At 47.5% G+C, this 25,868-nt stretch overlaps 1 protein-coding gene across 7 annotated transcripts in view; it reads right to left on the bottom strand.

The window, feature by feature from the left end:
* The window catches only part of SLC6A2 (solute carrier family 6 member 2), a 58,107-nt gene extending 32,703 nt beyond the window's left edge, over window positions 1-25,404 (bottom strand). Inside the window, exons 1-4 of one of the 7 annotated variants that reach the window (XM_082436961.1) lie at window positions 15,344-25,404; window positions 14,483-14,635; window positions 9,230-9,361; window positions 5,339-5,666 (exon numbers count right to left, since the gene is read on the bottom strand). In XM_082436961.1, the coding sequence (XP_082293087.1) occupies window positions 5,339-5,666; window positions 9,230-9,361; window positions 14,483-14,635 (613 nt within the window). In that variant the 5' untranslated portion in view covers window positions 15,344-25,404. Of the gene's footprint in view, window positions 1-5,338; window positions 5,667-6,177; window positions 6,639-9,229; window positions 9,362-10,369 lie in introns of those variants that run through there. The other 6 variants (XM_082436962.1, XM_082436964.1, XM_082436963.1 and 3 more) reach the window with 6 other exon arrangements.
* Window positions 25,405-25,868: the final 464 nt, after the last annotated feature.

The raw sequence follows: 25,868 nt of genomic DNA, 5'->3' as shown, positions 1-25,868 counted from the left end.
GTCAACTTGTGTCTTCTCTGCCCCAAGACCGACCTTCTCCTTAGGACCCTCAGCGACCACTGTGGGGCTCTGCCCACTGGCCTCAGAGTTCCCGGGACCTCAGCCCAAGTGGAGTCTTGCACCTCTTCACTCCATCCCCTGCACGCTACTGAGACTAGCCAGCAGCACCTATACACGCCTCTACATAAGCCCCTGCTATTCCAAGAGGGGATTCTACAGAATGATCTACCAAGTGATGAGGACTGGCTTTTCTGGTCCCACAAGGGGTTGCTCCCTCATCTTCACTTTGGGTTCTTCCAGCTGATCTCTGGACCCTAGCTCTGAGAGCAGGACAGTTCCAATGAGGAAACATGCTTGCTCCTCTGGTAGATTAAACCCCGCTCCTCTAAGGAGGTCAGTGGGGGTGAAATTCAGGGAAACTGGAGTTGAGGCTACCCCTCCTCCTGTGACAATTCTCCCTCAGCTGTCAACTTTGCAGGATCTGACTTGATTCTTACTAATGAAGCTCCTCGAAGATTCTGGTCTCCCATCTCTTCCATCCTGGTCTCTTTAAGAGGAACAAATTACAGGGTGTTTGGAATGGTCAGAACTATATTAGAGAAGGAAATATAACTCACAAAGAACAGAGTGGAACCTCACCTCCCTGATTTGGGATATAGTACCTCCAATAACAGAATTGAAAATGACATTAACTCGTAGAGTATCTGTAATAGACTATGAGCTCCCTAAAGGCAGGGATTGCCTTTTGCTCATCTCTATATTCCTGGCATATGACGGGCATTTAGTAAGTGGGTTTTTTGGTTAAATAAATGGATCCCGGCAGTGACTCACACAGAGGATGCAGCTAATGAAAGCCCCGGGGCCTTTCTCCACTTGTGCTGTGGCCTAATCCTTACTTAGGCAGTTGGGTTTGGGACCACAGGGCAGGATGTGACATTTATCCCTATGAAATCCCACCTTGTTGAAAACAGCCCCTCTAGATCTTTTTGGTCAGCTCAGAGCAATGGGCCAAATCATGTTGGTAATGCCAGATCACGGTCTCAGCTCCAGCCCCTGATGAATGCCTCATTCCTGCAAACCTGTTAGCCGAAGGGCCATACCAGCTGGCTGGCTCATGTACATCCGTGCTGAACAATCAGCATCAGGCTTGGCAAGCTCAGGGTGTAGATGGCCCCCTGCAGCCAGGCCCAACGTCAGGGCGATGAGTTTGCAAACTCCTGCTTTTTGTACCCGTCACCGCCTCTCACTTGACCTCAAGAACCCCAGATATTTTGGCCAAGAGGATTCCCAAAGGTCTGTGGGTACCTGAGACCCTGAGCTCACTTGAGGAAGGAAGGGAACCCCATTTGGGACCCAGAACTACATATCTCATGGGACCCCATATAGGAATGTCAATCCCCATTTTCCAGGTAGGGAAAAAACAGTGGGATAAGGTTAGGCTGTTAGAAATCCCAGGCCCAAGTGTGACTACTTTCCAGCCTTATATCCCTTCTAACTTCCTCTTAGAATCAAATCTGCTCCAAAATCAGGACCCTGCCCTACTCCTGTATCTAGCTTGGGTCTAGCAGTTAAAAATCATTGAACAATAAAAGTAACAGCAACAATTTCATTTATTGAGCCCCTACTACGTGTCAGACACTGTTGTAAGTACTTTGCTTATATTATATCTAATGTCATATCACCCTGTGGGAAGAGGCAGTCTCCTTCCTTTTCTGCACAAGGAAACTGAGGTCCAAAGACGACGAGTGCCTTGTCCGAGGCCACACTTCTGGGAAATGTCAGGCTCAGATTCAAACTCAGGTCTGTCTGAACCTAAAGGACATCTCTGACGGCTCAGAACTGTCAGCCGGACACATCTCAAACAGAAGCTGTCATTTACAAAGGATAATTCAGAGTGGCCTCTTCCATGGCAAGGAGACAGACACGGGGACTCGATGGATCTGTCCACTCCTCCCTGGGGACCAACACAGGCCTGGCCCAAGACCACAGGAGCGGAGGACCTTGGAAAGAGCCCCACTGGCATCGCCTCCCTGTTTGAGAAGGTTCTGAACAAAGCCTTGGAATTTCCAAGAGTGGCTTTCCCGGCTGGAAGGAAGCCACTTGCCCCCGTGCAAACCAGCAGCTGGCTTATGGGAAGATGTTCGGACAGGCTGATCTTTCTCAGTAATTCCTTCAAAAAATATTAGCCAGGGGCCTAAACTATTGGCACCTTTATCATTTCAAAACATCCTCCAGTCTGGGCCAGCATGAACAGCTGGACTTGGAGGTTACCGTGTTAATACTGGCACCAGAAGAGAACACAGCCTGTTAAATAACAGGGTGCGTGAGTCCTGGCTTGGGTGCAGTGCTGAGCCAGGCACTGGAGAGGGACAGATCTTGGGGGTCATCCAAGCTCACCTCTAGCTGTAGCGGGGAACTTGAGCTCAGAGAGAGTGACAGAGATGGGATTTGAACTTGGGTCTTTTGGCTGCTTCTAGAATTACAGGATATCCACCTGCCAACCTGCTTGCCCATCTCTAGGGCTGACTTTATACTTGCTGGATGAGAATTGATCCACAAGGAGCAGCCAGGAGGTCTCAGCAGAGACAAAGCCCAGAAGGGGCCAGCCAAGCATCCCCTGGAGGGGTGCGGAGTAAGTTAGAACAGGAGCTGCCTCAGACTCTGAGATGTGGGGCTGCACCACTCCATTGTGCCAGACATAGACATCCTAGGCAGAAATGGAAATTCACTCGTATAACTTCCCCACCCCGTAGCCTGCCAGCCAAGGTCTCCATAGCCTGGCCCCAACTTGCCTCTCCACCCTTATCTCTCCCGGCTTGCCCTTCAGCCAGTCTGCACTCCTAATCTCAGAGACGATCCCTCCTGCATTCTTGCACAACTAGTAGACCTGCTCCCTTCCCCAGGCTTGTCCGTGCTCCATCTGTCCCAAGGAGCTGAGTTCCAACCACACAGCTCACTTCCTCCGAGTCTTTCCTAAGCAGCCTCTACTCAGGCCTTTAGAGCACAACACCTCTCCCATCCATCTCACGCATCATCCCAAGGATGTGAATAAGAGGCGGCAGCTATCTTTACTAAGGCCGTACTTCATGCCAGGCCCTGCAGAGCATTATCACATTGAGTCCTCACAACAACCCTCTGAGTTGAACACCATTGTTTCCATTTGACAGATGAGGAAGCGGAGGCTTGGAGAGTTGCCCAATGTCACACAGCTAGAAGCTGGGACCCAGGACTCCACAGCCAGGGCTTCTGATCTCTAGGTGCTGACCCTGCCTCCCACCAGCACAGGCTGCCTCACTTTGTTAGTTCCTGCCGGTGGAGGCAGGGGTTCTGCTGTTCCTGGGTAGGCATTAGGTCTCTGAGGCCTTGAACCATTTCATTCATTTTTTTCATTCAACAGAAGTTTGTTGGGCACCTTCTACCACATTGCCAGGATCTAGCCCTTATCTTGGGCATTAGAAATACAGGCATGAAAAAGCCACAGTCTCTGCGCTCAATGTGCCCCAGTCTGTTTGGAAGACAGACCCACAAAGAGACAAATCACTCAGCAACTCAGGATGGGTGATGTGCAGGGCTAGCAAGCCTAGGAGAGGGAGCTTCTGGCCAACTTCACCTAAAAATTGGAACGTGTGACAAATGTGCTGTGTTTGGTGCCCTGGGCGCCTGGTACAGACTACCTGGCATACAGCAGGCACTCTCAGTTGGTGGCGGTGGCCAAGTGAGCGGACAGTGTCAGTGAAAGCCCCAGAATATCCATCTAGCTGATGTGTTCAATTGGCCATCTGGGGTGCTTTTAGTTTCAACAAATACTTATAACAATGGAAATGATGTGGAGCGCATGACAATGAAGCCCTTAGATGACTAGAGCTCCTGGCAGGCAGAAGTGGTGGTTAATACATCTAGGTGACCCCTGCAGAGCCTAGCACTGTACCTCATGCCAAGAGGAACCTAATAAATATTGCGGATTAATGATAGAACCTTCTGCTGTCTAGGGACATGCAGCGTCGGACAGTCATGGAGGACATGCTAGACAGAGTGTCCTAGGTTCTCTTAGTCTGTCCTTCATTCCTCATCTCCCTGTCTGCTAAAAATACAGAGAATCTGCATTTCCTCCCTCCTTGAGTCCAAAGGGCCAGAATGCTTAAACCTGACCAGAAACTCTTGAGAAGCTGCAGCAGTCAAACGAGGAAAAGTTTCACCTCTGGATCATGTGTTTTCCATTCCTCACCCAAAGCAAGGGTTCAGAGTACACACTGAAGCAATCAGCAGGGTCCCAGACCCTATGGAACAAGGTCATGAGCTTTCCCTCCAACTCCCAACCCTCACCCTACCTCCCTCTGACCCCCTGGAGTCCTGAGCCAGAGCCCCTGCCAGGCAGATGGCCCAATGGATAGAAAAGTGTTTCAGTTGCTGGTGGCCCCCCCTTTGCCGACTTCTTCCTCTGGGTCATTTTCCCAGGGTCTCTACAGGGTACTCCTGAGCTCATTCCAGCAAAGGGGGCAGGTCTGGGGTGGTTTGGGCAAAAGCTCTCAGGAAGGAGTTAGGGCTTTAGGCCCCAGTATCCTGCCCCCTGGGCTGCTTCCCCCAGGACTCTTCCCCCTGAGTAGGCTACAGTTGATTTCTAGGCTCTCATCCCAGGGCAGACAGTAATTGGTCACCCAGCAGGGGGAGGGGGAGAGAGCCTGGTTGCTGGACTAGGGTCTCCTCCAGGCCCTCCTCCCACTCCACCCTGCAACGTGGCCAGGACCCCGGGAGGTAGAGGCTTCATCCCAATCACCCAGGCCTCCTGTCTCAAGGACTAGGCCAGTTCTTGGTACCCACTGATGCAATCCTGCCTAGGCTGTGTGCTCTGGTCCCTCCAGCCAAAGGACCACCAACCTGAGAGTGGAGTTCTCTCTGCCACTAGCTTCTCTTTATGCGTCTCTGTTCCAGGGTTTCCGTCCCCAAGGGAGCAGGGCCTCCCAAGTGCCTTCAGGGTTCCCAAGTCCTTTATCAAACTTGGAGTGCTGGAGTTAGGGTCACCGTGGGCACTTTTGGCGCCCAGTCAAGAGCTCTCCAGATCTCCACCTCCCTTCCTGCGGACCATCAAAAGGTCAGAGTTCCTCACCCAACCTGGTCCTTCCACGCATGCACCTATCACTGTCCAAAGTCATGCCTCGATTTCCCTGTTCCACAGGGGACTCCTTTTTCCGTGAGCCCTATCCAGTCCCTTCCTGCGTCCCAGACTTGCCCTTCTGCCTCCTCTTCTCCTCCCGTGTGTATCCCAGCTCCTCTCCCGGCCACCGCTGTGGACTTCAGGTAGCCTCCCAAGTACAAACCCCCAGCCCGTCAGGGGGCTCACCTCCGCCGTTCTTGTAGCAGAGATAGGGGAAGCGCCACACGTTGGCCAGGTCTACGGCGAAGCCGACCACCGACAGCAGGAAGTCGATTTTCTTGCCCCAGGTTTCCCGGGGCTGCTCGTCGCCGTCGCGGGACGCCAGGAGGCACTGGACGCCGTTGCGCTCTTTCACCACCAAGAGTTCTGCAGCTTTGCGCTTCCGCTGGGGCTGCTCCGACCCCGGGCCCGCCCCGCTGTTCTCAGGCTGCACCTGCGGGTTCATCCGCGCCAGAAGCATGGGTGCGGCTGGCGAGAGGGGAGTCGGTGATACTGGGACCACGCCGAGGCTCTGCTGGAATCAAAGGAAAAGACGCGGTCACTGAGCCCTTCCACCCTGCCTGCGCCTCCCAAGGCCTCCCGGGAGCGTTGGGATACTGTGGTCGGCGCGCGCTGAGCGGACGCAAGGTTCCTAGAAAAGGGCGCGCGTCTGTTGGAAAAATTTGGAAGCAGAGTAGTGGGGCGCCCGACAGGGACGGCACTTCGAGGTGGAGACCGCCCCTGCCGCCCTAGGGATCCTGCTAGGCACCCCGCAGCTCTTCCCTCATTCACCCGCTCTCTCTTGTCCCCAAACGGCGGAGTTTGGACACGTCCAGGCAGAGGTTTCCCAAGGCGGTGACCCGGCCGGGTGCAGCTGGCTGCCCCCTACCCTCGGCTCGGGTCTGAGCCACGTCCGAGAGCCCCAGGAGTCTCCCCGGACACTTATTACCTCTGCACTTCAAACTCGCTGGCACCCTAGCTCTGCGCATCCCAACCTGGGCCTCCCCGGCACACCTAGCTCGGTTCCGCGCGCAGGGCGCACTCACGTGTTCCGCGGCGACGGGATCCCTGCTGCCGTGCGCCCTGCCTTGCCTGCTCCGGACCCGCCTCGCCTCGCCTCGCCAGGCTGTGGGGCGCGGGCTGGGGCTGGGGCTGGGCTCCGCCGCGTGGCGCTCGGGCGCGGCCCGAGGAGCGCTGAAAGCGCGGGGCGGCCGGCGGGGCGCAGGCTGGCTGGTTCTGACCGTGCCGGGTGGGGGCCGGGCTGGTAATGTAGCCTGCGCCCCAGGTAACGCGCCGATTGCATTAACCCAGCGCCGGGCCCGCTCTGTCTGGAGCCTGTTAGCGCTAATGGAGACTGACAGCGCTGCCGGGGATGGGCAGGGGCGGGAGCGCGGCGCGGGCTCGGGGGACGGCGGGAGTCCCGCTCCCGGCGACTCACGGGACCCGGGCGCCCATTCCCGTTCCAGCACGCACTGGGACACCAGACTCAGCTCCTGGGGGCACCAGGCTCTGACCTCTGACTACGGGAAGAGAGCGAGATTCTCAGAACTAGGATCTGAGTCGCGTTTGAGAGGGGACGGGGAAAGGACTGGGGAGATCAATGACGGTTCAGTACCAGCTCGGTCATCCGCCGCAGGCCACTTAAACTACCTGGCCGGAGTTTCTCCACCAACAAAATGGGAATATTCTGTTCAATGCCTAGGAAGGCACACTGAGGGCCTGCAGGCCATTGGGTGGGTTTTGTTTAGCTGGCTCGAATTGAAAGGTCACAACTGGGCACTTACTCCTTCATCTGTTTGTTATGGGCAGGCTAGCAAGGGATTTGAGGTTGTGACCCCTGTTGTATGAGGCTTAGAGTCGCTATTCATTCATTTATTCACCCATTCATGCACCCCTTTGCTCACGTGTTCCTACATATGCCTTTTATGTGCCAGGCACTGTTCTAGGCTCTTGAGATACATTAGTGGACAACTCAGTCAAAAATCCCTTTAAAAAAAAAAAAAAAATCCCTGACATGATGGTGTTTACAATCTGTCAGGGGGAGTCAGGGGAAAACAAGAAACATAACAAGTAAACACATTATTATATAGTATATCAGAAGGTGATCTGTACTATGAGGGGATAGGGAGTGCTGTGTGGGGGGAGGGTGCAGTTGCAGTGTGACCAGGGAATTTGGGAAGGCGACACTTAAACAAGTAAAGAAGTGAGCCATTTGGACCTGATATTCATTCATTCGTTTACCTATTGGTTAATTTATTCATTCATCAGTAGATGCTGATCACCTGCTATATGCCTGAAGCGTGCTGGCTGGTGGAGCTATGGAGATAGTCCCTGGCTTCAAGGAGCTCTCAGTCCAGTGTGTAAAGAGTTGATCACAAATCAGCGTGGTCAGAATTAGTTGTGACCACAAGGGTGTGGAAATTGGGCGCAGCTGAATTAGCGAGTAAGGGGCGGGGTGGTGATCCAAGAAGGCCTCACAGAGGTGACAACACTTAAGCAGGATAGGTAGGAGTTTGAATAAGCCCAGGCACACCGACCTTTCTTTTGTTTAAACATTCCAAGCTCAAACCCACCTCAGGACCTTTACACTTGCTGTTTCCTCTGCCTGAGTTGTTCAGGTCTCAGTTTGGTGGTCGCTTCCTGACCACTCAAATTGAAAGTGTATGCCCACTCTCTATCACATCACCCTATCATCCTGTTTTATTCCTTTCATTACATCACTACCAAATTTTAAAATTTGTTTATCTATTATATGTCTCCTCTTGGTGGCTTATGAGCTCCATGAGGGCAGGGACCTTGGCTGTCCTATACACTACCATATTCCTAATATCTGGAACATACTAGGGCATCAGTTATGTAAGGTGAATGAATTAATGGTGGTGTATGAGGGTGTTTAGAGCATTTTCATCAGGGCGACCAGCATGACAGATGTCCTCTGTGAAGGATGCAGAGAGAAGAGAAAAGGAAAAATAGTGGGGTGGTGGGTCAGCCTTGGCCTTCTGGAGGCCGATGGTCAGAGAAAGGAGGAGGTTTCAGGAGGAAAGCCTGGAACCACGCCCATCAAGGACGTTCATCTCCTCTGACCCGTGGACCATTTTGATAAGCCTATGAGGAAAGCAGGAATGGAATCATCTTTCCATTCTGGGGGTCAGGAAACTGGCTGTGAAGTCTCACAGGTTGGAAGTGACAGAGTTGAAATGAGAACCCAGGTCTCCTGGCTCCCAGCCTGTGTCTCCTCCACCAGCTTATGGATGGAGACACTCAGAATCTCTCTGGGAGTCATGTTCCCCTCCTGTTTTCTACCCCATGTCCCATCCAACTGGTCCTGAGAATCCCACCTTTAAACCTGCTACGAAGCCGCATTCCCACTGCTGCAGCATCCCCACAGAGGGTGCCCACCCATCGCCTTCCACTGCAGCAGCCTCCTCGCTGGTCACCCCGTGTCCAGTATCTTTCCAGCCACATGATATTCACCAGCTGCCAGAGCCTTTTCTAAAACTCATCTGATCACCTCACTCTTCTGCATAAAACTCCTCTGAGAGACAACAACACATCAACGTGATTTAATTAACCCTGGATTTGAGGTAATTTTATTTTCTTCTTTATACTTCTCTTTATCTGACAACTTTTCTACAATGAGCATTTGATACTTATGCAATCAGAAAAAAGATAATTTCTTAAAATCTTCTGATCTTTCCAAGATAATATCAAAACACCTTCAGCTGTACAGGCAAGATTCTGCCTGCCTATTTAACCACATCTCCTGCTATTCCAATTCTCTCCTCATTCTTCTTAAAATTCCTTTACCATCTCAAAAATGTGCTTTATTCTCCAGCAACATGAGAGATACTCAACTATTAATGGGTCCTTGGACACCTTGTGCCTTTTTACACTTCTGGATTTTTAAGTAGGCTGTCCATCTTCCTCTTGTCTACCTGGAGAACTCCTATTCATCCTTTAAAACCTCAGATGTCACCTCCACTGTAAAGCCTTCCCCGATAACCACCTCCCACAAGAGAGTAAACTCCTTTATATTGCTTTGTATTTTTGCCTAGTACTTTATCTGTGTGACTTCCCTACTAGGGACAAGGACAGTACCTGATATATCCTGTTACATAGCTTGCACTCCAGAAATGTGTACACAACAGAACTAGGAGAGATCTCAATTGTTGGTTGGGTTTGGTGTCTTTGGCTGGGGTTTTTTCTGTTGGACTCTTCCAGAAACAGAACCTGAAACAAAGAATTGAATTCAAGAAGTTTATTTAGGAGGGGATACGGGAAGCACTGATAGAGGAGTGGGGAGGTAAGAAAGGGAAGGAACCCAACAGAGGGGACGTTAAAAAGCAGTTACTACCAAATGTAAAATCGATAGCTCGTGGGAAGCAGCCACATAGCACAGGGAGATCAGCTCGGTGCTTTGTGACCACCTAGAGGGATGGGATAAGGAGGGTGGGAGGGAGACGCAAGAGGGAGGAGATATGGGGATATATGTACACATATAGCTGATTCACTTTGTTATACAGCAGAAACTAACACACCATTGTAAAGCAATTATACTCCAATAAATATGTTAAAAAAAAAAAAAAGCAGTTACGGCTGTGGGCAGCTGTTGGTCAGTCCTGCTGGGAACTTCTGGGAGACAGCATTGCCTCGGAGTTGTCCCATCCCCGGGCAAGGAAGCTGGAGTATTTATCCATGAAGGCTGCTCCCTTCAGCCTTCCCTGGAAGGGTGCTAACTTCCCAGCATTCCCAGCCTGTCTGGTGTGTGGGCTGAGCGACCTCCTGTTGCCAGAAAAAGGCTCCCATCAGAGTCCCAGGTACGGGCAGTAGGAAGCTGGTGGGTCAGGTCTGCGTTGGCAGGAATAGTGGATGACGAGTGGTGTTGGTGAGGCAGTGGAAGTGTTCGCTACAGAGATGGAAGGAGACAGCCCCCCCCATACATGCACATCACTGGAGGGGCCGCCAGCAAGTCCTGAGGGTTCCACTTTGTGGTTTCAGAGACTTCTGGAGGACAGCAGTGAGGATACCAGCCCGCGGCTGTGCTGAAGGGGAAGGCATCTCTCTCCATCTCTGGCCCAGACTCCCTGCCCCTCAGTTCCAAGAGCCATGGGGCCATGTGGCTTCTCTCTGTGCCCTGCCTCCTGCCCCTCCAGGTGGCCTGAGGGCAAGTGGGTGGGCAGGCGGCTGGAGCATTATCAGAGCTAACGGGATCCCTGGGGAGGCGTCACTTCCACTTACCACGGCACTTGGTGACACAGGCCATGGGCACAAGGTGATGGCTGGTGCTGTCAGCCCAGCTCTGGCCATCTCCCTGCAGACACCAAGACCCTGACACACAAAGGCTGGTCTGGAGGTTATTTGGAATCCAAGTGGCTCGGTCCTGGAAGTGTCCTGAGGATACTATCAGAGCCTGCACCTCCATTGCACTGATGAGGAAAATAAGGCCAGAGAGGAGGAGAGGTTCGCCTGTACATTTCCTCCCTTCCTTCTTTCCTCCTTCGTTCCTTCCTTCCCACCTTCCTTCCCTTCCTCCCTCCCTCTCTCTCTCTCTCTCTCTCTTTCTTTCTTTCTGTTTCTTTTTATTTCATCTTTTGATCAGGGGCATTAGACTGATGTCCTTGCCACTGACCTGCCCTGGGTCATTGGTCATTGGTATAGGTTAAACTGCATTTACAAATAGCAAAAAAGTGTCCTCAGTAAAAGACTCCTAGGAGTTGAAATCAGTCTCCTTCAGGACACCTCCCACTAAAGTCCCCCAGGTGTCCTTGAGGCTTCCAACCTACCCAGATGGGACTCAGTCCTTAGACTCTTCTCTACGGAGCTCCTACCCAACCTGGGACCACATCCGGGCACTGGCATTAAAGAGCGTCTATCCATCATTGACGATGGATAAAACCATTTACATCCCCTGCCTGCATCTAAATACAGACCGACATCTCCACACAGGTAATAAACGGCACCTGGAACTCCCATGTCCAAGATAGAATTCTTGATGTCCCCTTGTTGAGCTGCATGCACACCTGCTTCTCCTCATCTCCCTCACTCCAGGTGATGGCATATTTGTCCTTGTAGATCCTCAGAGGCCAAAAACCTTGGAGTCCACTTTCTCACGTTCCCACAACCAATCCTACTGCAAACTCTGTTGGCTCCAAATCAGATCCCACCTCCACACCTCCAAGGTCACCACCCTGTTCCAGGCTATGTCATCCCTCACCTGGATTACTGTGGCAGCCTCTGAATGGCCTCCCTCACTTCTCCCTTTGCCCCCTGAAGTTTAAGCTCTACACAGCCACCAGGAAGACCTTTTGGAAGCGAGTTCAGATGCTATTCCTCCCTCTCTCCAATGGCTCCCATCTCATTCAGAATAGAATCTGAAGCCCTTCCACGGGTGAGATGGATGAATGAGTAAACCATCCTTTTGTGGATTTGCCAACACAAGCCCGGCCAAGCCTCGTGACCCTCTAAGGGACGGACAGAGGCACTGGCATGTGGGGTGGCAGAAAAAGCACAGGGCTGGGAGTCAGCACCCTGGGTCCTGACTCCTGCTCTGCTGCTTTCGGGCTTTCTGGTGAGGGCCAAGTCCATCAGCAAGATGCGGAGGGACAGTCGGAAGAAGAAAGACAGACAGAAGTTATGTCAGGAGTGGAACTGCAGAAGGAGAAAGGAAAGGAGATGTTCGAGGCAAAGGAGCTCAGTCTCCTGGGAGGAGAGGAGGACCTCCCCCTTCTGCATGAGCCACCACATACCTCCTTTGGCCTGAGGTGGTCACGTGAGTTATGGGGACAGAGGACTCACACCTGGTTCATGTCCTGCTCCGAGGCAGAGGGGGGTTGAGGTCAGCTGACCAGGGTGAGCCATAATCAGGCCGACACAAGGCCTCTGTCCATCATGGGAATGAATATCAGAGCAGGATGGGACCACAGAAACCTTCACGCCCGGGTGTACTCTGTTAGAAGACCAGACACTCCTTAGATAATCCGATGAATGTGGACTCTCCCAGAAATATGCATGCACACACAGCATTTTAAAATTTTATGAAATTTCTCATACATAAGAAAAAGTGTATAAAAATATATGAACAATTTATAGTTTAAGTAGCAATAAAATGAACATACAAGAACCCACCCTCTTGGATTAAGAAAGAGACCATTTCCAATACCCTATGAGCCCCTGTGTGCCCCTCCTCTTACTACTCTCCCCCGCTCCAAGGTAACCACTTTCCTGTATTTAGCAGCTCATTAATTTCTTTGTTTTTCTTCACAGTATTGTCACCTATGAATCTATTCCTAACAATATATTGTTTAGTTTTTGTCCTTCTTTGAACTTTATATAAAAGGAATCATACTACAGATACTGTTCTGTGACTCCTTTGGCTTGAATACAATATTTTTGAGATTCATCCGTGATGATGGAGTTAGCTGTAGTTCACTCATTTTCACTGTTGTATATATTCATTCTATTGTCTGAATTATAACAATTTGTTTATTCATTCAGCTATTGAAGGACATTTGGATTGTTTCTAGTTTTTTAAATATTTTGAACAATGCTGCCTAGAAACTTTTGTACAGACAGCTCCTATGCCCATGTGCCAGTTTCTCTAGGCTCTATACTTAGTGAAGTGCTGGTGTGCAGAGATGTGTCTGTTCAGCTTTATCAAATAATGTCAAACTATTTTCTAAAGTGGTACCAGCTGAAACTCTAACAGTGTTATTTCTTCACTTCCAGTTTCTTTACATCCTCACCAACCCTTGGCATTATCTGGCTTTTATTTTCTACCAATCTTTAAGATGTGATTTTGGGAATTCCCTGGTGGACCAGTGGTTAAGACTTGGCACTTCCACTGCAGTGGCCCAGGTTCAATCCCTGGTCAGGGAACGAAGATCCTGCAAGCCGCACGGCACAGCCAAAAAACAAAAAAAAAGATGTGATTTTAACATGCATTTCTCTGACTTCCAATGACCTGGACCATCTTTTCACATACGTGTGGGTCATTTGTGTTTCTTTTTTTCTGTGACATGATGACATGTTGTCTGTGCAATTTTGTGTTGGCTTGTTTTTTTCTTATTGATTCACAGTAGTTCTTAATATCCTGGGCCCGAACCTTTGTCACTTAGGTTGCAAACATCTTGTCTTGGTTGTGTAAGTCTTTTTTCTCTGTATGGTGATTTTGATAGAGGTTATTCATTTTAATGTATTTTAATGCAGCAATGCATTAAAATACATTATGTATTTATTTCAGAAACCCTTCCCTACCTGATATTTTCCTAAACTATAAACTTTGATAGTTTTTCCCTTCATATTTATATCGTTAATCCACATGGAGTTGATTTTGTGTAGGGTGTGAGGTAGGGATGCCACTTCACTATTTTTCATATGAATCACTGATAAACTGTCGTGGCCCATTCACTAAGTACTTCTATCTTTTCTGCTCTGATTGGCAGAGAATGCTCACTCACCAACCATGTCTCCTTGTACAGTTGCGTTTGTTTCTGGGCTCTTCATTCTGCCCCATTGGTCTGTTTTCTGTGTCCAAGCAATACCACATTGTCTTAATTAACATTGTTTTCCAGGTACAAACTTTCAGTCATAAGGTGACTAAGTTCTAGGGCTCTAAAGTACGGCATGGTGACTATAGCTAACAACACTCTATTGTATATGTGAAATTTGCAGAGAGTAGATCTTACATATTTCATCGCACACACATAAAAGGTAACTATGTGAGGCGATGGATGTGTTAATTAACTTAATTATGGTAACCATATCACGATGTATATGTATATCAAATCATCACATTGTACACTTTAAATATATACAACTTTTTGTGAATTATACCCCAACAAAGCTGGGAAAACAAACAAACGACTTTGCCATATAATAAGCTTTTCCATCTGATGGGGCAAGACTCTCCAGCTCTTTTTCTTTGGAAGTGTCTTGGCAAACTTTTCTCTGCAAATTTCAGAATCAGCTTGTTGAGTTCCATGAAAAATCCCATTGGAATTTCAACTGTGATTACATTGAATCTATAGATCAATTTGGGGAGAATTGACATTTTTTACAGTATTCGATATTCGTATCCAAGATAAGTATTCCTTATCTCTGTGTATTTGTCATTTTTAATGCACACAGCATTTCAAATAGAGGTTTAGGGGACTTGCAGATTCCTGCATGGACTCCATCTCAGAATCCCTGACATGACTGCCCACTAGTCTCTGTGCTCTGTTTTCTTTTCCATCAGGAAACACTTCCCAGTGGTTTCACTAGTCATACATAATACATACACATACAGCTACCTTCCCACCCCCTTCCCGCTTGTCTCTCTGGCCCTCTGATATCTATTCCTCGGAAACTTACCAAGTTAACCTTTTTCTGCAGTCTGGAGAGGCAGAATGGGTAAAAGCAGGAACTTAGGAGCCATATTGCATGAATTTTAATCTTGTCTCCACACTTACTATCTGTGAAATCTTGGTCAAGTTCTCCTACTTCTCTGTGTCTCAGTTTCCTCATCTGTAAAATGGATAAGATGGTGATGCCAAATAGGACTTACCTCATAGAACTGTTGAGAAGATTAAATGAATAAATACATGCAAAGCACTTAGAACAGTGCCTGGTACGGCATATGTGTTACTTCTTCTTGCTGTTGTTTCAAAAACTTTAATGTCTCCATGTCTCTGGGAGGCGGGGATCGTCTTCAGAATTTTAAGTTAGGTCTATCTGACTTCAAATTCTGAGGCTGGGGGACTTCCCTGGTGGTCCAGTGGTAAAGAATCTGCCTTACAATGCAGGGGATGTGGGTTCCATCCCTGGTCAGGGAACTAAGATCCCACATACTGTGGGGCAACCCGCACACGGCAACTACTGAGCTCGCGCGCCTCATCTAGAGCCCGCCATACCGCAAACGCTCTGGAACCCGCACGCCACAACTACAGAGCCCACGCTCCTTGGAGCCTCTGTGCCACAACTAGAGAAGAGGAAAAACCCGCGCACCACAACTAGAGAGAAGCCTGCACACGACAGGGAAGAACTTGCGCGCTGCAACGAAAGATCCCACGTGCCGCAACTAAGACCCAACACAGCCAAAAAAAAAAAAAAAAAAAAAAAATTCCGAGACTGGGATGAAGTAGCAAATAAGGGTTAGTATAACAACTATGAGTGTGGATTTGGAGTTAAAAAAAAAAAAAGCTGGGTGGGTTCAAAACTTGCTTCACCATTTACCTGCTGAGTGACTTTGGTTTCTGAGCCTCAGGTTTCCCACCTGTAAAATGGGGATAACAGAGCTATTAAATAAAACAATCAATGGGAAAGACTTGGTAACACTACAGGAAGGGACTCATTTATCAACGCTCTGTGACATCAGTTACAGTCATGTCCTTGAAAGTAATCTGCTTCTTCCTAGAGTTCTGTTGCCTCTTTGCCACTTTCCCAGTTCACATTAGTCTAGCAGATTGTTCAAAGTGCAGATTCCTGGGCCTGCCCCAGAAATTTAGATTCAGTGGATCTGCAGTGGGGACCAGGAATCTGCCTGTCTGTGGCATGTTTAATTCCTGTTTAAAAAATATATAATTCCAGTATTAGTGATATGTTTCATAAGCAGAGTCCCAGTTTGAGAGTAGCTATAGCGATTCACACTGGCTTTGCCCCACCTGAGTGCCGTCTTTCCCGAGCACTGGGGCTTCTTCCATTTGCTCTGGCTACACTTAGCAAAAAACTCGCAACCACTTCCTGGCCGAGTTGTCTTCTCCCTGGGAGGGGTGAAAGGGTGCCCTCTAGGGCATGCAAGGAGAAGAGCTGCTTGCTCATTGTCTAAGGGACAGTTGTAGAGGTACCAGGAGCAGCCATAAAACCCCCAGAGCAGGTGTGTGGGATGGGCAAGGGGAAGGAGGTGGGAACTGCAACCTCATCAAGGTGATTGTCAGGAGGCCTCAGCACAATGAAGCCAAGGGCTGTGGGATCTGCCCCCAGCCTGGGCTGGTCCTGCTCCACCCTCGTGCCCAGGAACCTGAATCTAATATGCCACTTAGTGATGGCAGCACAAGCAGTAGCCACGCTCTGTGGACCACAGACAGAAAACACCAGCCTGAGGCATGCTCTTACGAAGTCTGTCTCCTCCTCCGCCTGTACCCTTGACCCCCAAGATGAAAGCTGAGTGGTTTTAGGGCAAGGGCAGGGGAAGTAGAGAGCAGGGCTCAGGGTAGTGATTTTCTGCCCCTCTTTATGGTAAACACCATCACCCTCCCCTCCTAGTTTCTCGGGAGACCCCTGACACACTGGCCTCCTTTATGTGACAAGCAGACAGAGTGGCACTCAACTTTCATACTAACTGCCTGGGGCTTCAAATCCTGGCTCTGTTGCTTACTAGTTGTGTCAGCCTGGGCTGATGTGTGCCTCAGTGTTCTATACAATGGCGCTCATCATAGTACTTATCTCATAGGGTACTCGTAAGGCTTAAATGCATCATGACTGCTAAATGCTTCGTGTTGGGCACATACTAAATACACAAAAGACATTTGCTATATATTTGGCAATCTTTCCATTCATTGAGCATTTATTGGTTTTAGGTACCATGCTAAGTATTATTTCATATAATACTCACTATTATTATCCCCATTTTACAGATTAAAGAATTAATGGTATTAACCAATAAAATTTTTAAAAATTTTCCAAAAAAAAAAATAATGGTGAAAGTGGTTAAATGCCTTGCCCAGGGTCACATGGGTAGGATGGGACAGAGGGTGGGATTTGAACCTAGAGCTAGGCTGGCTCCAGGGCACACGCTCTTAACCATTGTTCTATGCTGGTGGCTCAGGGTCTCCCTCTTTGGTCCCCACCTTCTTCATCCTCCTCACCTTCTCACCTTCCCCCTTCCCCACTCAAGCTACCCATTCTCAGCAGGGCTCCTCTCGCTTTTTTTCTGGGAACCCGGAGGCAGAGGCTGATGCAGTTCTGAACCCCAGCATTGTCTGTTTGCAGCCACGGTCTTCTCTGGCCCTTTCTCCTCGGAGCTGGAGTCCTTCCCTCTCCAAGGCTCACCTCCTCCTCCCTCCAATCCCTTATGTCCCCCCACCCTCCAGCTCTGGGACCTGCCCCAACACCATCCTGCTTCTCTTCTATTTCTCTTCTCTCCTCCCCTTCCCTCTGTCCTACCCAGGTCTTCTCCATCTGACGGCATCCCCCCTCCTTAGTGCTGTATCACGCTCCTTTCCCTTCCTCCCAGGTAACTCGAAGAAGAACCCCCCACTCACAGCTTCCGTGCCTCACCCCCAACTCCCAAGGTCACACAGAACAAGCGCTCAGACCCTGACTCCTGACATGTGGTCCAGGGATCTTCCCACATGCCACATCCTCTCTGTGGAGCATTTATCAGACTAGGTAGTCTGGGCACACCCTGAAGGGATGAAACAAGGGACGGGGAAGCTGAGATGAGGAGGCTGAGGAGACTTTGAGGTCTTGGTGGAGGAGGGTCTGGGCCGGGCAGAATTCTGGGTGACAGAGTCAAAGACAGGTCATCATTAGGTCATCCCTGCTTATTCCAGGGACACAGAAATGCACACACTAATCCTCCAATGCACTGCTTTCCTTGTGAGGAGACCAGGTAGCCAGTTCATACTGCCCAGGGATAGAAGGGGGCTGTTGAGTTGAAGTCAGTCCAGACACTCGGACACCCCCGCAACTATACTGCATATTTCTGCTTGCGTGTGTGCCGGGGAGTATGAGGAGAGGTGGTGGTAAAGGGGCTTGTGGCCTTAGGAGACTGAGGGACAGACCTGCTGTCCTCACGGGGGGACATGCAGTCAGAGAGGGGAGGTGGCAATTATATTCTCTGTGACCCAAGAGCAGGGTCAAAGCCCATAAACACATGCTGCAGGGAGTCAGCCCCCAGCTCCCCGGAGCACAGGAGGGGGCTTAAAGGGCTGTATCGGGGTGGACGAGGCCACCCTCCCAAGCATGAGGGCCCGGCTCCCAGAGGCGTCCAGGCTGAGCCCCAGTGTCAGAACAAATCACACGGTGGGGATTGTTTGCCTGACAGTTTCCCAGGCACTCTTGAGGCCTGGGAAGGGGGTCGCAGGAGGAAGGGGGCTCTTCCTCAAGGCTTTCCCAATTCTGCCAATCATTGTTAATCATTTTACTAATAATAATCCCTCCTCTTTTGTCTCCCTGTCTCCCAGCCCACTCCTAACAAGACCTACTCCACTCCCCAAACCACTTAGAAGGCAGGACAGCCAGGGCTTAGAGGGACCTCGCTACCCTTTCCGGAAGTAGAGCAGCACAATGGGTCGTGAGATGCTGATGATTTAGGCCCATGCAGCCCCTGCTTTAAATGGCTTTGCCTCATATAGGAAGGAAGTGTGACCCCCTTCCCGCTGTAATAGAGAAGAACAAATCTGACTCCATATTAGATCTGTTTCTTCTGTTTTAACCTTTGTATTCTATTGCTTTTGCTTTCAGTTAAGAATGTTGCCTATAGCCTGAAATATACAGCACAGCCCATTCTCAAGGCCCTGACCTTTAAGGGTATAATACTTTCCCATTCATATAGAGATAAAAAGTTGCAGAACAGAGAGAATAACATTTGCCTCCTTGGAGGTTTACAGGATCATCCTGACCTGACCTACATGGACAGCTACAAAAACAAATGATTCTGACACCAAGAAGTTTGCAAGAACAAGCCACGCCCCTCCCTCACTTTGTCTTTAAAAATGCTTTTCTGAAACCCTATGAGGAGTTTGGGGTCTTTTCGGGCATGAGCCACCTGTTCTCCTTGCATGGCCCTGCAATAAACGTTTCTCTGCTCCAAACTCCAACATTTTGTTTGGTAACACCATGTCCTTTTAACCCTGACTATTGAAGTAGCACCTCTCTCTCCTTCACTGATCCCCATTTCAACAGAGGGAAGCCGGGCTCAGGATCAGACCCTTCTAGCCCAAACAGTGTCAAAGTACAATTGAATAACAGCGTTTCATCTCATTGCATATCTGTTGTTATGCTTACCATCTATTTATAGCATGTTGTAGTGGTTTTCGATTTCTGATATTATATAAAGTTTCTTTCATTATTTATTACTTAATGATTTTAAACTTATGACATATCTCAGACTTACATAAAATTATAGACACTCCTACAACAAACAACTAACTAACTTAAGAAATAAAAACATTAGAAAAATGGTGGAAGTTCCTGAGTCTCTTTCCCAATTGTATTCATCTCCCTCCCACCTGCCCTGGCCTGCCGCCATCCTTATATAATATTGATTATTCCCAAGCATGTATCTATGCTTTCACTAGACGGATGATAGATTGATAGGTAGATGGATGGATGGATGGATAAAGAAGATAGAGATAGATATAGGGATATATAACTAAAATTGTATGTGTATACTCCTAAAATTATCTTACATATACATGTGTGTGTCTATGAGGCTTAACACACACAGAAAAATACAGAAAAGAGCAATAATCACGAGTGCAATTTTTACATAATGAATATACTTTAAAAAAAATGACCAGCACCCCAGAATTCCCCTTTGTACCCCCTCTCCGTCACCATCTCCTCCCTCCTCTCCTCTAATGGCATGGACTAGTTCTGCCTGTCTAAACAACAGAAAGTATTGTTTTGCTTTTTTTTTTTTTTTAGTTTCTGCTTTATAGCAAAGTGAATCAGCTATACATATACATATATCCCCATATCTCCTCCCTCTTGCGTCTCCCTCTCACCCTCCCTATCCCACCCCTCTAGGTGGTCACAAAGCACTGAGCTGATCTCCCTGTGCTATGCGGCTGCTTCCCACTAGCTATCTATTCTACATTTGGTAGTATATATATGTCCATGCCACTCTTTCACTTCGTCCCAGCTTACTCTTCCCCCTCCCCGTGTCCTCAAGTCCATTCTCTACATCTTCGTCTTTATTCCTGTCCTGCCCTTAGGTTCTTCAGAACCATTGTTTTTGGTTTTTTTTTTTTTTGATTCCATATGTATGTGTTAGCATACGGTATTTGTTTTTCTCTTTCTGACTTACTTCACTCTGTATGACAGACTCTAGGTCCATCCACCTCACTACAAATAACTTTGTAGCTTTTTATGGCTGAGTAATATTCCATTGTATATATGGGCCACATCTTCTTTATCCATTCATCTGTCGATAGACGCTTAGGTTGCTTCCATGTCCTGGCTATTGTAAATAGAGCTGCAGTGAACATTGTGGTACATGACTCTTTTTGAATTATGGTTTTCTCAGGGTATATGCCCAGTAGTGGGATCGCTGGGTCGTATGGTAGTTCTATTTTTAGTTTTTTAAGGAACCTCCATACTGTTCTCCATAGTGGCTGTATCAATTTACATTCCCACCAACAGTGCAAGAGGGTTCCCTTTTCTCCACACCCTCTCCAACATTTATTGTTTGTAGATATTTTGATGATGGCCATTCTGGCTGGTGTGAGGTGATACCTCATTGTAGTTTTGATTTGCATTTATCTAATAATTAGTGATGTTGAGCATCCTTTCATGTGTTTGTTGGCAATCTGTATATCTTCTTTGGAGAAATGTCTATTTAGGTCTTCTGCCCATTTTGGGATTGGGTTGTTTGTTTTTTTGGTACTGAGCTGCATGAGCTGCTTGTAAATTTTGGAGATTAATCCTTTGTCGTTGCTTCATTTGCAAATACTTTCTCCCATTCTGAGGGTTGTCTTTTTGTCTTGTTTATGGTTTCCTTTGCTGTACAAAAGCGTTTAAGTTTCATTAGGTCCCATTTGTTTATTTTTGTTTTTATTTCCATTTCTCTAGGAGGTGGGTCAAAAGGGATCTTGCTGTGATTTATGGCAAAGAGTGTTCTGCCTATGTTTTCCTCTAAGAGTTTGATAGTGTCTGGCCTTACATTTAGGTCCTTAATCCATTTTGAGTTTATTTTTGTGTATGGTGTTAGGGAGTGTTCTAATTTCATTCTTTTACATGGAGCTGTCCAGTTTTCCCAGCACCACTTATTGAAGAGGCTGTCTTTTCTCCATTGTATATTCTTGCCTCCTTTATCAAAGAAAAGGTGACCATATGTGCGTGGGTTTATCTCTGGACTTTCTATCCTGTTCCATTTATCTATATTTCTGTTTTTGTGCCAGTACCATAGTGTCTTGATTACTGTAGCTTTGTAGTATAGTCTGAAGTCTGGGAGCCTGATTCCTCCAGCTCCGTTTTTCTTTCTCAAGATTGCTTTGGCTATTCAGGGTCTTTTGTGTTTCCATACAAATTGTGAATTTTTTTGTTCTAGTTCTGTGAAAAATGCCATTGGTAGTTTGATAGGGATTGCATTGAATCTGGAGATTGCTTTGGGTAGTAGAGTCATTTTCACAATGTTGATTCTTCCAAGCCAAGAACATGGTATATCTCTCCATCTGTTTGTATCTTTAATTTCTTTCATCAGTGTCTTATAGTTTTCTGCATATAGGTCTTTGTCTCCTTAGGTAGGTTTATTCCTAGGTATTTTATTCTTTTTGTTGCAATGGTAAATGGGAGTGTTTCCTTAATTTCTCTTTCAGCTTTTTCATCATTAGTGTATAGGAATGCAAGAGATTTCTGTGCATTAATTTTGTATCCTGCTACTTTACCAAATTCATTGATTAGCTCTAGTAGTTTTCTGGTAACATCTTTAGGATTCTCTATGTATAGTATCATGTCATCTGCAAACAGTGACAGCTTTACTTCTTCTTTTCCCATTTGGATTCCTTTTATTTCTTTTTCTTCTCTGATTGCTGTGGCTAAAACTTCCAAAACTATGTTGAATAATAGTGGTGAGAGTGGACAACCTTGTCTTGTTCCTGATCTTAGAGGAAATGGTTTCAGTTTTTCACCATTGAGAACGATGTTGGCTGTGGGTTTGTCATATATGGCCTTTATTATGTTGAGGTAAGTTCCTTCTATGCCTACTTTCTGGAGGGTTTTTACCATAAATGGGTGTTGAATTTTGTCGAAAGCTTTTTCTGCATCTATTGAGATGATCATATGGTTTTTCTCCTTCAATTTATTACTATGGTTTATCACATTGATTGATTTGTGTATATTGAAGAATCCTTGCATTCCTGGGATAAACCTCATTTGATCATGGTGTATGATCCTTTTAATGTGCTGTTGGATTCTGTTTGCTAGTATTTCGTTTTGCATGTTTAAAGTTTATACAAATGGCATCATTCTGCATGAATCTTTCTGCAAATGTTCTTGAGATTTTTTCATATTGATACTTGAGCTTCCTTTTTAAAACAAATGTATTTAATTTAGAAGAGTGAGTTGATTTAAAGGAAACCATCAAGGGCACACAAGGACAAGTTGAACTCGGACTGCCAGAGGAACAATGGCTCTAACTCCACTGCCTTCCCCCTTTACAGATGTGAAAACTGAGGCCCTAGAGAGTACAAGTCATACCCTCAGGTCACTTTGCAAGTTCGGGACACAACTGGGATGAGGGCCCCAGCTCCAAATGCTAGAGGCCAGAGATCTTTTCTACTGTGTCATGTTGGCAAGAACTGTCTCCCTCACCCCACCCCATGGCAACAGATACCAACACTATTTTCTAGCCAGGGTTAGTTCTTAACCTTGAACCGCAGAAAGCAAACTGTTTTTTGTGAGTTGATTGCTTGAGAATTAAGCCTGGGATTGAGGTGTGTCGTGTGGGGGGAATAAGAGAGCTGCCCAGACTTCAAAGTTATGACAAGCCTTCCACTTGGCAGCCCACCTCGGTGACCTATATTTTAATACGTGCTATTAGATTATTGCTAATGAGACATCTTAGGGATAAAAGAATTATGCTCGCTGCCCGGGCTGTGGTAAAAGTACAATTGAATTAAGGGCTGAAATCGTTTAGGACTCTGCTAGACAACCTGTCCCCCAGGCTGGGCCTGAATGGAGATATTAAGCTTTGGAAATTACACAGGAAAAATAAGTATAATTGATCTAAGGTAACTTCACTCGTCTAAATTAAATAATGTGATTGTCACAGGCAGAAAGGATGCGGATGAGGAGCCGGACAGAAAAGGCTCACTATCTGCAAACAAAGTTATAAGTAAAAGCCGTAGGGAGTTGACTTTCCCCTGATGAGCAGAGCACCCTCCCGACGGCTCCGAGTGTCCACTTGGGCATCAGCGGGAGATGGATCTAGTCTGGCCACCAGAGAATGATCTGTGGTGTGGCAGGGACTCAGACCGCCGTCTTTACCATCTCCTACCTAATACCTGAGCACTTCTTGCTCTCCTCGGCCTCCAGGGTGGGAAGCTCCTGCCCCCTCCAGCCCCCTAGTCAAGCTGTCCAGTGTCTGCACTCTCGGTTAAAAGAAATTTCTCTGCTGGTGGCCAGCCAGCTGCTTTTGTGTAGCATGTGTCCAGACACATGAGTCCTGCCCGCTGGAACACCAAAGGTTGGTGCAATGCCACCTCCCTGGAACAAGGTCCCACCCCCTCCTGAGCCACCTTCATCATAGCTCAATTGTGTGTGCAGTGCCCACCTGAGGCCAGGTCTTGAGTGACATACTTCATTTGCATAACTTCAGAAGACCCGGGCCCCATCTCCAAGGACCTCATGGGCTGAAGGAGGGAAATAAATTATATTCCTCGCTCTGACCTAAATATTTGCATTCCACCAACTCTTTCATTGATTCTAGGTTATTTGAGGGCAAGGCTGGTCCTGGTGCTGTTTATACAATGGCAGATGCTACCATCACGAGTCTGCCAGGCAGGGCAGATCCTGCCCACCCGTGAGGGCGGAGACTTCTCCCCTCCTCCATCCACTCCATCCAACCGTCGCACCCCACTGGCAGATCCCTTTACCTCCCCAGCTCCTGTCTGTCCTCCCCTGGACCACAGAGCTGGCTGCCTGGAAGGTGAGACTGAGGGCTCCCCATCCCCAATCTGCCCCCCAATATTGCTGCTTATAATGCATTAAAGCCCATAGTTAATCATTTGTTTTAGCTACTACCCTTTTCAAGCTGGAAACCAACTAGAATATGTAGATATAAGACGCTTCCTTTATCCTTTCTCTTTTTCTTCTCCCGTTCTTCCTCCCTCCCTCTTTCCTTCCTTCCCACAAGTATTTCCTGAGCAACTATTATGCATCAGGAACGGTTCTATGAGCCAGGACTGTAATAATAAAGAAAATAACTGACAAAGGATTAATCTCCAAGATTTACAAGCAGCTCATGCAACTCAATAACAAAAAAACAAACAACCCAATCCAAAAATGGGCAGAAGACCTAAATAGACATTTCTCCAAAGAAGATATACAGATTGCCAACAAACACATGAAAGAATGCTCAACATCATTAATCATTAGAGAAATGCAAATCAAAACTACATTGAGGTATCATCTCACACTGGTCAGAATGGCCATCATCAGAAAATCTGCAAACAATAAATGCTGGAGAGGGTGTGGAGAAAAGGGAACCCTCTTGCACTGTTGGTGGGAATGTAAATTGATACAGCCACTATGGAGAACAGTATGGAGGTTCCTTAAAAAATTAAAAATAGAACTACCATACGACCCAGCAATCCCACTACTGGGCATATACCCTGAGAAAACCATAATTCAAAAAGAGCCATGTACCAAAATGTTCATTGCAGCTCTATTTACAATAGCCAGGACATGGAAGCAACCTAAGTGTCTATCGACAGATGAATGGATAAAGAAGATGTGGCACATATATACAATGGAATATTACTCAGCCATAAAAAGAAACGAAATTGAGTTATATGTAGTGAGGTGGATGGAGTTAGAGTCTGTCATACAGAGTGAAGTAAGTCAGAAAGAGAAAAACAAATACAGTATGCTAACACATATATATGGAATCTAAGGAAAAAAAAAAAAAGGTCACGAAGAACCTAGTGATAAGACGGGAATAAAGACACAGACCTACTAGAGAATGGACTTGAGGATATGGGGAGGGGGAAGGGTAAGCTGTGACAAAGTGAGAGAGTGGCATGGACATATATACACTACCAAACATAAAATAGATAGCTAGTGGGAAGCAGCCGCATAGCACAGGGAGATCAGCTCGGTGCTTTGTGACCACCTAGAGGGGTGGGATAGGGAGGGTGGGAGGGAGGGAGATGCAAGAGGGAAGAGATATGGGAACATATGTATATGTATAACTGATTCACTTTGTTATAAAGCAGAAACTAACACACCATTGTAAAGCAATTATACTCCAATAAAGATGTTAAAAAAACCCCACCAAAACAAAAACAAAAACAAAAACAGATGAGGTCCCTCTTAAACTCAAGCAGGGGGAAGACTAGAAACAAATAAACAAGCAACTAAATCAGCTCAGCTCGGTGCTTTGTGACCACCTAGAGGGGTGGGATGGGGAGGGTGGGAGGGAGGGAGATGCAAGAGGGAAGAGATATGGGAACATATGTATATGTATAACTGATTCACTTTGTTATAAAGCAGAAGCTAACACACCATTGTAAGGCAATTATACTTCAATAAAGATGTTTAAAAAAAAAAATAGATATTGACAAAGCCTTGCAGACAATACCAGAGCGGTGGGTTAACTCAGAAAACCTGGGAAGGGCCCTTTAGTTGGGTGCTGGGCACCGCCTTCTCCAAGGCCTCCCCAATGAGACCAAAAGGTGAGAGGGACCTAGGTCGGCAGGGAGCAGGGAGGGATGACTCAGGTAGGGGAAGCACCGTGTGGGTTGGAGGGAGCGAGCAGCAAGGGGCAGTGCCTCCCAGGGGTGTGGCCAAGGGCAGGGAGAGGAAGTGGAGAGGT

The sequence above is a fragment of the Balaenoptera physalus genome (genome assembly GCF_965194825.1).
Source record: "Balaenoptera physalus genome assembly, chromosome: 19".
Lineage (NCBI taxonomy): Eukaryota > Metazoa > Chordata > Mammalia > Artiodactyla > Balaenopteridae > Balaenoptera > Balaenoptera physalus.
The sequence above is the reverse complement of the archived record's forward strand: the minus strand, read 5'-3'. Positions and strand labels throughout refer to the sequence as shown.